The sequence below is a fragment of the Stegostoma tigrinum genome, chromosome 4, assembly GCF_030684315.1.
Source record: "Stegostoma tigrinum isolate sSteTig4 chromosome 4, sSteTig4.hap1, whole genome shotgun sequence".
Classification (NCBI taxonomy): Eukaryota; Metazoa; Chordata; class Chondrichthyes; order Orectolobiformes; family Stegostomatidae; genus Stegostoma; species Stegostoma tigrinum.
This window is the reverse complement of record NC_081357.1, coordinates 81,464,836-81,477,547: the sequence shown is the minus strand read 5'-3', so window position 1 is coordinate 81,477,547 and position 12,712 is coordinate 81,464,836. Positions and strand designations below refer to the sequence as shown.

Here is a 12,712-nt window from a genome sequence, read left to right as displayed (position 1 = left end):
CGTGAGGAATAAGAGAATGGTCAAAGAAAGAGTAGGGCCGATCAGGGATAGCATAGGGAACTTGTGTGTGGAGCCTGAGGAGGTAGGGGAAGCCCTAAATGAGTTTTTTGCTTCTGTCTTTACGAAAGAAACGACCTGTGTAGTGAATGAAACCTTTGAAGAGCAGGTGTGCATGCTGGAATGGATAGAGATAGAGGAAGCTGATGTACTGAAAATTTTGTCAAACATTAAGATTGACAAGTCGCCAGGCCCGGATCAGATTTGTCCTCGGCTGCTTTGGGAAGCGAGAAATGCAATTGCTTCGCCACTTGCGAAGATCTTTGCATCCTCGCTCTCCACTGGAGTCGTACCTGAGGACTGGAGAGAGGCAAATGTAATTCCTCTCTTCAAGAAAGGAAATAGGGAAATCCCCGGCAATTATAGACCGGTAAGTCTCACGTCTGTCGTCTGCAAGGTGTTAGAAAGGATTCTGAGGGATAAGATTTATGACCATCTGGAAGAGCATGGCTTGATCAAATACAGTCAACACGGCTTTGTGAGGGGTAGGTCATGCCTTACAAACCTTATCGAGTTTTTTGAGGATGTGACTAGTAAGGTTGATGAGGGTCAAGCTGTGGATGTGGTGTATATGGACTTCAGTAAGGCATTTGATAAGGTTCCCCATGGAAGGCTCATTCAGAAGGTCAGGAGGAATGGGATACAGGGGAACTTAGCTGCTTGGATACAGAATTGGCTGGCCAACAGAAGACAGCGAGTGGTAGTAGAAGGAAAATATTCTGCCTGGAAGTCAGTGGTGAGTGGGGTTCCACAGGGCTCTGTCCTTGGGCCTCTACTGTTTGTAATTTTTATTAATGACTTGGACGAGGGAATTGAAGGATGGGTCAGCAAGTTTGCAGACGACACAAAGGTCGGAGGTGTCGTTGACAGTGTAGAGGGCTGTTGTAGGCTGCAGCGGGACATTGACAGGATGCAGAGATGGGCTGAGAGGTGGCAGATGGAGTTCAACCTGGATAAATGCGAGGTGATGCATTTTGGAAGGTCGAATTTGAAAGCTGAGTACAGGATTAAGGATAGGATTCTTGGCAGCGTGGAGGAACAGAGGGATCTTGGTGTGCAGATACATAGATCCCTTAAAATGGCCACCCAAGTGGACAGGGTTGTTAAGAAAGCATATGGTGTTTTGGCTTTCATTAACAGGGGCATTGAGTTTAAGAGTCGTGAGATCTTGTTGCAGCTCTATAAAACTTTGGTTAGACCGCACTTGGAATACTGCGTCCAGTTCTGGGCGCCCTATTATAGGAAAGATGTGGATGCTTTGGAGAGGGTTCAGAGGAGGTTTACCAGGATGCTGCCTGGACTGGAGGGCTTATCTTATGAAGAGAGGTTGACTGAGCTCGGTCTCTTTTCATTGGAGAAAAGGAGGAGGAGAGGGGACCTAATTGAGGTATACAAGATAATGAGAGGCATAGATAGAGTCGATAGCCAGAGACTATTTCCCAGGGCAGAAATGGCTAGCACGAGGGGTCATAGTTTTAAGCTGGTTGGTGGAAAGTATAGAGGGGATGTCAGAGGCAGGTTCTTTACGCAGAGAGTTGTGAGAGCATGGAATGCGTTGCCAGCAGCAGTTGTGGAAGCAAGGTCATTGGGGTCATTTAAGAGACTGCTGGACATGCATATGGTCACAGAAATTTGAGGGTGCATCCATGAGGATCAATGGTCGGCACAACATTGTGGGCTGAAGGGCCTGTTCTGTGCTGTACTGTTCTATGTTCTATGTTCTAATCCTTAGTGTGGAAGCTGACCATTTAGCCCATCGAGTCCACACCAACATTCTAAAGAGCATGACACCCTGATCCACCTCCCTCCTCCCCACTCATCTGCTACAATATCCCTGTGACTCTGCATTTCCCATGGCTAATCCACCTAATTCTGCTCATCCCTGGAGTGATGGTTAATTCAGCATGGCCAGTTCACCTAACCTGCATGTCTTTCGACTGTGGAAAAAAATTCAGAGCACTGAAGAAAACCTGTACGTAAAGTGAGGACATGCAGACTCCACGCAGTCAGTCACCTGAGGCTGGAATTGAACGCACGTCCCTGCCGCTGTGAGGCAGCAGTGCTAACTACTAAGCCACTGTGCCACCCATAATGGCATATACTTCTGTGTATGGTAGGTAACATGTACCTTTCTTTTAGTCTAGAGTAATGTGCTTGGATACATATTACTGTTTCAATTTATGGTACTTTTTATTTACAGTAACAAATAAACATGATAAAAAAAGAAAATCCTTTAAAGTCGATACCAAAACACAGAAACCAAAATCCAGAAATCGTTCTCAATATGTGAGAAAGGATCCTCCTTCATATCCAGCAGGTATGAGGTAAATGCTGCTGAGTTGAAAGTAATTTGTCTTGGCTGGGATTAATAGCAGAAACAAAATGTTTAAAAATTATGTACATATTACATGGGATGCTTAATGACAGTTCATGTTTTTTTACTTTATTCTATCTATATGATGTGAGGTGTAACAGATATCATGCTTGGTTTGTAATTATTGCTGGAGGTAAGCTTTCTAATGATTTGACTGCACTGCATTGAATTTAAAAGGGTTAATCAATTTCATTTATCTTTTGCTGTTCTAGTTGATGTGTTTTCCAGCTGCTTTTTGACTTTTGTATGATCCACAAAAATCTACAGCACAAATTTGATCCATGCTGCCTGCACAGCTCTAAAACAGTGAAATCCAAAACACACTTACTGCCTCTCTTTTAGCTCTGCACTTCAAAATACTTATCCAATTAGAGAGAGATGATAGGTGGGTGTTTTAACCTGAGGGGTCGTCATTTCTCAGCCATGGTGAGAGGTTGAGAAGGCAAGGCCTTCATGTTATCCATAGCTGCTGTGGGAGTTGAACCTGTGCTGTTTGTGTCTCTCTGCATTGCAAACCAATGCTATACTGACTATCAAATTATATTGACTTGAATAAGTAGGTCACTATAGTTGATGCCTCAACCACTCCCTGTCCCAAACCATCTCTTCAGTTCTCTGAACCTCTATATAATGCTATTTTCCTATTCTCATTCAAACTATTTTAATATGATAACTCCTCTATGCTTGCTCCCCAGCTAGTCTATCAAAATCGTTCATCACTTCAAAATTGTTAATTACTCTGCAGCTTCTTTGATCCAGTGAAAATAGTCCTGGTCTTTCATATTTCTACTCATTAGAGTTTATCATGCCTACTGTCAACCAGACAAATCCTGGCTGAGATTGCTGTTTTGATTTGATACACAGGCAGCTTGTGGGCTTAACCATGAATTGTGTGTATAAGGAGTGAATGGGGATGAGTTCAAGCCTTTGCTTGAGTAGTTTGAAGTGAAGTAGTAGGCCACATCTCCTTGTCATGGTTAATTGTATTCCACATAGCAAGTTTCTTGTGTGGGGGGGAAAAGGTGAAAGTGTTTGTACAAATCATGAAGGATCTAAATAAGAGGATTATTGGTTTTCTCTGCTTCCGTCAGTTTATTAATTCTGTTCTTACTCTTTCCTTTGATCTTGATTTCTTGTAATGAGAAATGACTAAAGGTGGAGGACATAGATAGTGTCCTGAATGTAGCTCGACCAGAGAGAAAAAACAGAGTAAAAGTAATTGGAGATGAGTTCAGTTGGGCAGCTGGTAACCATCTCAGCGGTGGCATCAATTTCAAACCCACTGACTCCCATAGCTACCTTGACTACACCTCCTCTCACCCAACCACAAGAACGTGATCCCATAATTCCAATTCCTCCGCCTCCAACACATCCGCTCCCATGATGGAGCATTCCCTCCAGCATCCCAGATATCCTCCTCTACTTCAAGGACTGCAACGACCACATCTCTAGCTCTCAAAACCACCCCCCCCCCCACAACAAAAATAAAGCCAGAGTTCCCCGGTCCTCACTTACCACCCCCTCATCTTCTGTCACTTCTGCCACCTGCAATCTAACCCCACCATCAGAGAGATTTTCTTCCCCATCCCTACCTGCCTTTCATGGGGATCATAGAACCTTACAGCACAGTACAGGCCCTTTGGCCCTTGATATTTTGCCGACCTGTCATACCGATCTGAAGCCCATCTAACCTACACTATTCCATGTACATCCATATGCTTGTCCAATGACGACTTAAATGTACCTAATGTTGGCGAATCTACTACCGTTGCAGGCAACGCGTTCCATTCCCTTACTACTCTCTGAGTAAAGAAACTACCTCTGACATCTGTCCTATATCTTTCACCCCTCAATTTAAAGCTATGCCCCCGCGTGCTCGCCGTCCCCATCCTAGGAAAAAGGCTCTCCCTATCCACCCTATCTAACCCTCTGATTATTTTTTATATTTCAATTAAGTCACCTCTCAACCTTCTTCTCTCTAATGAAAACAGTCTCAAGTCCCTTAGCCTTTCCTTGTAAGACCTTCCCTCCATACCAGGCAACATCCTAGTAAATCTCCTCTGCACCCTTTCCAAAGCTTCCACATCCTTCTTATAATGCGGTGGCCAGAACTGTACACAATACTCCAAGTGCGGCCGCACCAGAGTTTTGTACAGTTTCACCATAACCTCTTGGTTCCGGAACTCGATCCCTCTATTAATAAAAGCTAAAACACTGTATGCCTTCTTAACAGACCTGTCAACCTGGGTGGCAACTTTCAAGGATCTGTGTACATGGACACAGAGATCTCTCTGTTCATCTACACTGCTAAGAATCTTACCATTAGCCCTGTACTTTGCCTTCCAGTTACTCCTACCAAAGTGCATCACCTCACACTTGTCCGCATTAAACTCCATTTGTCACCTCTCAGCCCAGCTCTGCAGCTTATCTATGTCTCTCTGCAACCTACAGCATCCTTCGTCACTATCCACAACTCCACCGACCTTAGTGTCATCTGCAAATTTACTAACCCATCCTTCTACGCCCTCATCCAGGTCATTTATAAAAATGACAAACAACAGTGGACCCAACACCGACCCTTGCGGTACACCACTAGTAACTGGTCTCCAGGATGAACATTTCCCATCAATTACCACCCTCTGTCTTCTTTCAGCAAGCCAATTTCTGATCCAAACTGCTATGTCTCCCACAATTCTATTCCTCCGCATTTTGTACAATAGCCTATTGTGGGGAGCCTTATCGAACGCCTTGCTGAAATCCAGATACACCACATCAACCGGTTTACTCTCATCTATCTGTTTGGTCACCTTCTCAAAGAACTCAATAAGGTTTGTGAGGCACGACCTTCCCTTCACAAAACCGTGCTGACTATCCCTAATCAATTTTATTCTTTTCTAGATGATTATAAATCCTATCCCTTATAACCTTTTCCAACACTTTACCAACAACTGAGGTAAGGCTCACTGGTCTGTAATTACCAGGGTTGTCTCTACTCCCCTTCTTGAACAGGGGAACCACATTTGCTATCCTCCAGTCGTCTGGCACTATTCCTGTAGACAATGACGAGTTAAAGATCAATGCCAAAGGCTCGGCAATCTCCTCCCTGGCTTCACAGAGGATCCGAGGATAAATCCCATCCGACCCGGGGATCTTATCTATCTTCACCCTCTAGGATTTCTAATATCTCTTCCTTGTGAACACTGTTCCATGTACGTCCATATGCTTATCCAATGATGACTTAAATGTACCTAAAGTTGGCGAATCTACTACCGTTGCGGGCAAAGTGTTCCAATCCCTTACTACTCTCTGAGTAAAGAAACCACCTCTGACATCTGTCCTATATCTTTCACCCCTCAATTTAAAGCTATGCCCCCTCGTGCTCGCAGTCACCATCCTAGGAAAAAGGCTCTCCCTATCCACCCTATCTAAGCCTCTGATTATATCTCACTCCGTGACTCCTTTGGCGCTCCATGCTCCCCACCAACCTGACCATACGGGGTACCTTTCTCTAACTGCAGGAGGTGCTATACCTGCCCTTGCACATCCCCTCGCACCTCAGTCCAAGAACTCAAACAATCTTTCCAAATCCGACAGACCTGTAAGTCCTCCAACCTGCTCTACTGTATCCAGGTCATTTCTACATCAGTGAGACCAAGAGCAGAGTCTGTGACTGGTTTGCAGAGCAGCTTCACTCGAAGCTGTTATCAATAACATCTTCCAGTTGCGAACTTTTTTTTTGTTTTCTTTATTCATTCACGTGATTAGGGCGATGCTGGCCAGGCAGCATTTATTGCCCATCTGTAATTGATCAGAGGGCTGTTAAGAGTCAACCACACTGTTCTGGGTCTGGAGTCACATGTAGGCCAGACCAGGTAAGGAGGGCAGTTTCCTTCCTTAAAGGACATTAGTGAACCAGGTTGGTTTTTCCAACATTCGACAATGGATTCACAGTCATTAGTAAATTTGTTAATTCCAGATATTTATTGAATTCAGTTTCCACCATCTGCTATGGTGGGATTCAAACCCGGATCCCCAGAACATTATCTGTGTCTCTGGATTAACAGTCCAGTGATAATACCACTAGGCCATCACCTCTACGTGACACCCCCCCAATCCCTTGGTGACGTGTCCATCCTGGGCTTCGTCCAGTGTCACAATGAAGTTACATGCAAATTGGAGAAACAACATGTCCTATTCCACCTTGGGAGCTTACAGCGCAATGGCCTCAGCATAGAATTCGCCAGTTTCAAAATGCCTTCATCCCATGTCCAACTCTCCCTCTCATTTCCACTACCTTGACCTGAAAGAACCAGCCCATCTTCTTGCTCATCTATCTGTCCCGCCCTTACCACTGACCATTCTACACTACCCCCTGCCTGCGTCCACCTATCACTATCCCACCTACCTTCCCCCAGCCCCACTCCCCACTTATTTCCAAGTTCCCTTCCCCCTTCCCAGCCCTGATGAAGGGTATAAACCCAAAACGTGACTTTCCTGCTCCCCTGATGCTGCCTAATCTGCTACAGTCCTCTGGCTCCACCCTGTATTGGCTCTCCTTTTAGCTGATACACTCCAATCCAAGCAACATCTTGATAAACTTCTCTTGTACTCGCTTCAAAGCCTACACGTTTTTCTTATAGTGTAGCAATCTGAACTGTATGCTGTACGCCAAATGTTGCCTGATTAGTTTTATACAGCTGCAACGTAATTTGCTCAATTTTATACTTTGATGCCTTAACCGATAAAGGCAATCATGCCATATGCTACCTTTACCATCTTATCCATTTGTATTGCTTGTATCCAGAGAGCTATGGACCTGAACCCTAAAATCCCTCACTATATTAATGCTCCTAAGGGTCTGGCCATTTCCAGAATACTTCCCTTTTGCACTTGACCTCCCAAAGTGCATCAGCTCACGCTTGATCTGTATAAACTCCCTCTGCCATTTCTCCATGCTGCTTTCCAGCTAATCTACATCCTGTTGCATCCTTTGATACTCTTCCTTACTATCCAAAACTACTCCAATTTGTAGGTCATTAACAGGTTACTAACCAGATCACTGCCATTTTCATCCAAATCGGTCGTATATATTACAAAACAACAAGTCCCAGCACTGATCCTTGCACAGACACTCTCTCTCCCTCACACGCGCATGCACACGCACACACCCTGAGATGTACAAGGTAATGAGAGGCATGGATAGAGTCAATAGCCAGAGATCTCTCCCCAGGGCAGGATTGACTGCCACGAGGGGTCATAGTTCTAAGGTGTTAGGAGGAAGGTATAGAGGAGACGTCAGAGGGAGGTTCTTCACCCAGAGAGTTGTGAGCGCATGGAATAGTTTACCAGTGGTAGTCGTGGAAGCGGAGTCATTAGTGACATTTAAGCGACTGCTGGACATGCACATGGACAGCAGTGAATTGAGGGGAATGTAGGTTAGGTGACTTTATTTTTGGATTAGGATTATTCCACAGCACAACATCGTAGGGTGAAGGGCCTGTACTGTGCTGTACTTTTCTATGTTCTATGTTCTAGATCACCACTGGTCACATATCTCTTATCAGAAAAATACCTCTCTAACGCTGTGTCTTTTGTGGACAAGCCAATTTTTTATCCAACTTGCAATTTGATCTTTTGGACCAGCCTATTGTGACGGATAATGTCAAATGCTTTAACAAAGTACACATAGATAACATCCATTGCCTTATCCTCAGCAATGATCTTCTTCACTTCCTCAAAAAGCTCAATCAATCTTGAGACAAGACCACCCCTGCCATGCTGACTATCTGTAATAAGTCCATTCTTCTCCAAATGTGAGTAAAACCTGTTCCTGAGAATCATCTCCAATAATTTCCCTGCCACTGATGTAAAGCACACTGGTAGATAATTTCATGGATTATCTCTGCCTTCATCAACAAAGGATCAACATTGGCTATTCCCCAGTCGTCTGTGGCCTTGCTTGTGGCTAGAAAAGATACAAAGATCTCTGTTAAGGTTTCAGAAATCTCCTCCCTTGCCTCCTTCCGTTTTCTGGCATAGATCCCATGAGGCCCCAAGGTCTTAACTACCTTAATGCTTTTTAGGACACCCAACACTTCTTTCTACCTTAACATGGACATGCCTCAGAGTATCAACTGACCCTTCTCTGTACTTACCATGTCTTTCCCCTTAGTGAGTACTGATGCAAAGTGCTCATTAAGGACCTCACCCAATTCCTTTGGCACCAAGCATAAAGGGGAAGGTGCTGGGTGTGGTAGGGTTGGAGGGGAGTGTGGAGCGACCAAGGGAATCGCGGAGAGAGTGGTCTCTCCGGAAGGCAGACAAGGGTGGGCGATGGAAAAATGTCTTGGGTGGTGGGGTCGAATTGTAGATGGCGGAAGTGTCGGAGGATGATGCGTTGTATCCGGAGGTTGGTGGGGTGGTATGTGAGGACGAGGGGGATTCTCTTAGGGTGGTTATTGCGGGGGTGGGATGTGAGGGATGTGTTGCGGGAGCACTCTCTCCGTGACTCCCTTGTCCGCTCCACACTCCCCTCCAACCCCACCACACCCAGCACCTTCCCCTGCAACAGCAGGAAGTGCCACACTTGCCCCCACACCACCTCCCTCACCCCCATCCCAGGCCCCAAGATGACTTTCATATTAAGCAGATGTTCACCTACACATCTGCCAATGTAGTATACTGTATCCACTGAACCCGGTGTGGCTACCCCTACATTGAGGAAACCAAGCGGAGGCTTGGGGACCGCTTTGCAAAACACCTCCGCTTGGTTTGCAATAAACAACTGCACCTCCCAGTCGCGAACCATTTTAACTCCCCCTCCCATTCCTTAGATGACATGTCCATCATGGGCCTCCTGCAGTGCCACAACGATGCCACCCGAAGGTTGCTGGAACAGCAACTCGTATTCCGCTTGGGAACCCTGCAGTCCAATGGTATCAATGTGGACTTCACAAGCTTCAAAAACTCCCCCCTCCCCCACTGCATCCCAAAACCAGCCCAGCTCGTCCCCGCCTCCCTAACCTGTTCTTCCTCTCACCTATCCCCTCCCACCTCAAGCCGCACCTCCATTTCCCACCTCCTAACCTCATCCTGCCTCCGCGACCTGTCCGTCCTCCCCGGACTGGCCTATCCCCTCCCCACCTCCCCACCTATACTCTCCTCTCCACCTATCTTCTCCTCTATCCATCTTCGGTCCGCCTCCTCCCCTCCCCCATCCCTATTTATTTCGGAACCCTCTCCCCATCCTCCTCTCTGATGAAGGGTCTAGGCCTGAAACGTCAGCTTTTGTGCTCCTGAGATGCTGCTTGGCCTGCTATGTTCATCCAGCTTCACACTTTGTTATCTTGGATTCTCCAGCAACTGCAGTTCCCATTATCTCAGTACAGTTCTGTGTTCTGTCATCTGTTTACATATTTGTTCCTTTGTAGGCAGCCTGTAGTATAAACCCATCACTGTGATTGCACGTTTCTTCTTCCTAAGTTCTCCAAGAGTGTTACCTCTTAGTACAGCTGTGACATTCCCCTTAATGAATAATGCATCTCCCCAACCCCTTTTACATTCCTCTCTATCACATGCAATATCTAAACTCCAGAGTGTTGAGCTGCCAGTCACGCCCTTCACTCAACCAACTAATCTAAGCCTTATGCGTTTTAAAAAGTCCATTTACTCTTTCACATTTGTTGGAGTTGAGTTTTTAAGAAAATGTCCAGTAGAGAAAGGAAAACTAGTGTTTTTTTGATGAGGGAATAATGAAAAGTATTGACGGATGAACAGAATTCAGTGGTGCCTTGATCTGACAATGGCTTTTAAAAAAAAATCTGTCATCTGCTTATGATTCTGCGTCCCTAAGGAAGGGGAATGGGGGGGGGGGCAGCTTAAAATGTTAACTCTTCTGAAGTCAGTTTTGATTTAAAAGGTATAAAATTTGCACATGAACTATTGTGAGCTTTAACTGTAATCACATTTCATTTGCAGGAAGTCTGGAGGAGCACTGGTGTCTGGAAATTATGGAAAAAGGAAAGATTACGTGTCCCACTTGTAAGGCTGTCATGAGGAAGACAGTAGAAGGATTAAAAAAACATATGGCAAACTGCAAAGAGGTGCCTATTAATTTCATGATCTAAGATCTCCCAGATGGAATGAAATTAAGTTGGCATGCCCTGCTGTAAACTGGATTGATTAATTTAAATTAAAGTAATTGCATGGTGACTCCATGCAACTGTGGCAGGCAGCTTATTTGCAAATTATGGATTTGGTGGTAACAACAAAGTGAAGTTGGCATTATATTGTAGTCACTTAGGGTCCTGAGTAGCAGAATTACCTCATTACACCAGCCATCTTTCTGCCTTGCATTCTCCTATCTTTGAACAAACCTTTGGTCGTCTATCTGTATGTGCCTCTACATCCAATAACCTATTCTGATTTGTTATTCCTCTTAAACATGTTCGGACATTTATGTTAGATGGTAAATATGAGTGTTGTCCAAATGATAGTATTCCACCGGTACTGGACTGAACTTGAACAATGGGTTGACATCACAGGGGTGGAGTTGAACACACAATTTAGCATTCAGGCTGTGAGAATACCGCCATGAAGTCAGAATTGACGCCCATATTCTCTACAGTCCTTTAGAAATACAATCTTATCACCATCACTATTTTCTGCTGCTGCACAGCATGCAAGAACCTGGACAACTGTCAAACTACTGACGCTAATGGTGTCAGACATGTAACCAAATGAGCAGCAGGGACTGTTGCACGGATGATTGACTGGCTCCATGGTGTAGAGAAACTTAATTTTGAGATCTGGATATCTTGGCAATATACGGTACCTAATACTTGAAAGACAATAAGGGTCCAAACCCAAAACGTCAGCTTTCCTGCTGCTCTGATGCTGCCTGGCCTGCTGTGTTTGTCCAGTTCCACACCTTGTGGATGTGAGTTTGCTTGCTGAGCTGGAAGGTTAGTTTTCAGATGTTTCGTCACCATTCTAGGTAACATCATCAGTGAGCCTCCGACGAAGCGTTGGTGTTATGTCCTGCTTTCTATTTATCTGTTTAGGTTTCCTTAGGTTTGTGATGTCATTTCCTGTTTTTTTTCTCAGGGGATGGTAGATTGGCTCCAAATCAATGTGTTTGTTGATGGAGTTCTGGTTGGAATGCCATGCTTCTAGAAATTCTCATGCGTGTCTCTGTTTAGCTTGTCCTAGGATGGATGTGTTGCCCCAATCAAAGTGGTGTCCTTCCTCATCTGTATGTAAGGATACTAGTGATTGTGGGCCATGTCGTTTTGTGGCTAGTTGATGTTCATGTATCCTGGTGTCTAGCTGTCTGCCTGTTTTGTCCAATGTGGTGTTTGTCACAGTTCTTGCAAGGTATTTTGTAGATGCGTTAGAACGTTATTCCAACGAGCCACCACACACTGCAGCACAGAGGAACTACAAAGAGCAGAAGAAAATCACCTATACAGCGTATTGAAAAAGAACGGGTATCCAATGAACACAGTCTGCCGATTTCTCAGCAACAAACTCAAACAAACAGACAAAACGGGCCCAGAAACCATAACCACTCTCCCCCACATCAAAGACATTTCAGAAATGACTGCCAGACTACTCGGACCGCTTGGCATCAGAGTAGCCCACAAACCCACCAACACACTAAAACAGCAGCTAATGAACTTAAAAGACCCTATACAGACAACAAGCAAAACCAACGTCATCTACAAACACATCAACAAACACATCGGCTTCAAATCAATCTACCATCCTCTGAGAAAAAGAACAGGAAATGACATCACCAATGCAGGAAATGACATCACCAACTCAAGGAAACCTAAACAGATAAATAGAAAGCGGGACATAACACCAGCGCTTCATTGGAGGCTCACTGATGATGTTACCTAGAATGGTGACGAAACGTCTGAAAAGTAACTTTCCAGCTCAGCGAGCAAACTCACATCCAGAACCTGAGCTACAAATCTTCTCAAAATTCGCTAGTTCCACACCTTGTTATCTATATTTGAAAGATACTGTAGTTCATGACAGTGCAACAGACTTGTCTTTTAAAGTGATAACTTAAAAATGCCAGTTACATTTTTGTTTCAAAAACATTCTTTATAATAGATTAAGCTCTCAAAAGCGCTTTAATGTTGCAGTTTCTAAAAGTTGTGTTTTTTTCTTTTAGGAACCCTTTGTTTGCCAACACTGTGGAAAACAATTGAAGTCTCTAGCTGGACTCAAGTACCATTTAATGGCAGACCATAACAACATGGTAATCTAAGT

At 44.7% G+C, this 12,712-nt stretch overlaps 1 protein-coding gene across 8 annotated transcripts in view; it reads left to right on the top strand.

Moving 5' to 3' along the window:
* The window catches only part of znf512 (zinc finger protein 512), a 64,007-nt gene that overhangs the window by 30,699 nt on the left and 20,596 nt on the right, over nt 1-12,712 (top strand). For all 8 annotated transcript variants that reach the window (XM_059645487.1, XM_059645483.1, XM_059645484.1 and 5 more), the window contains 3 exons: nt 2,258-2,374; nt 10,409-10,533; nt 12,615-12,701. In XM_059645487.1, the coding sequence (XP_059501470.1) occupies nt 2,258-2,374; nt 10,409-10,533; nt 12,615-12,701 (329 nt within the window). The remainder of the gene's footprint in view (nt 1-2,257; nt 2,375-10,408; nt 10,534-12,614; nt 12,702-12,712) is intronic.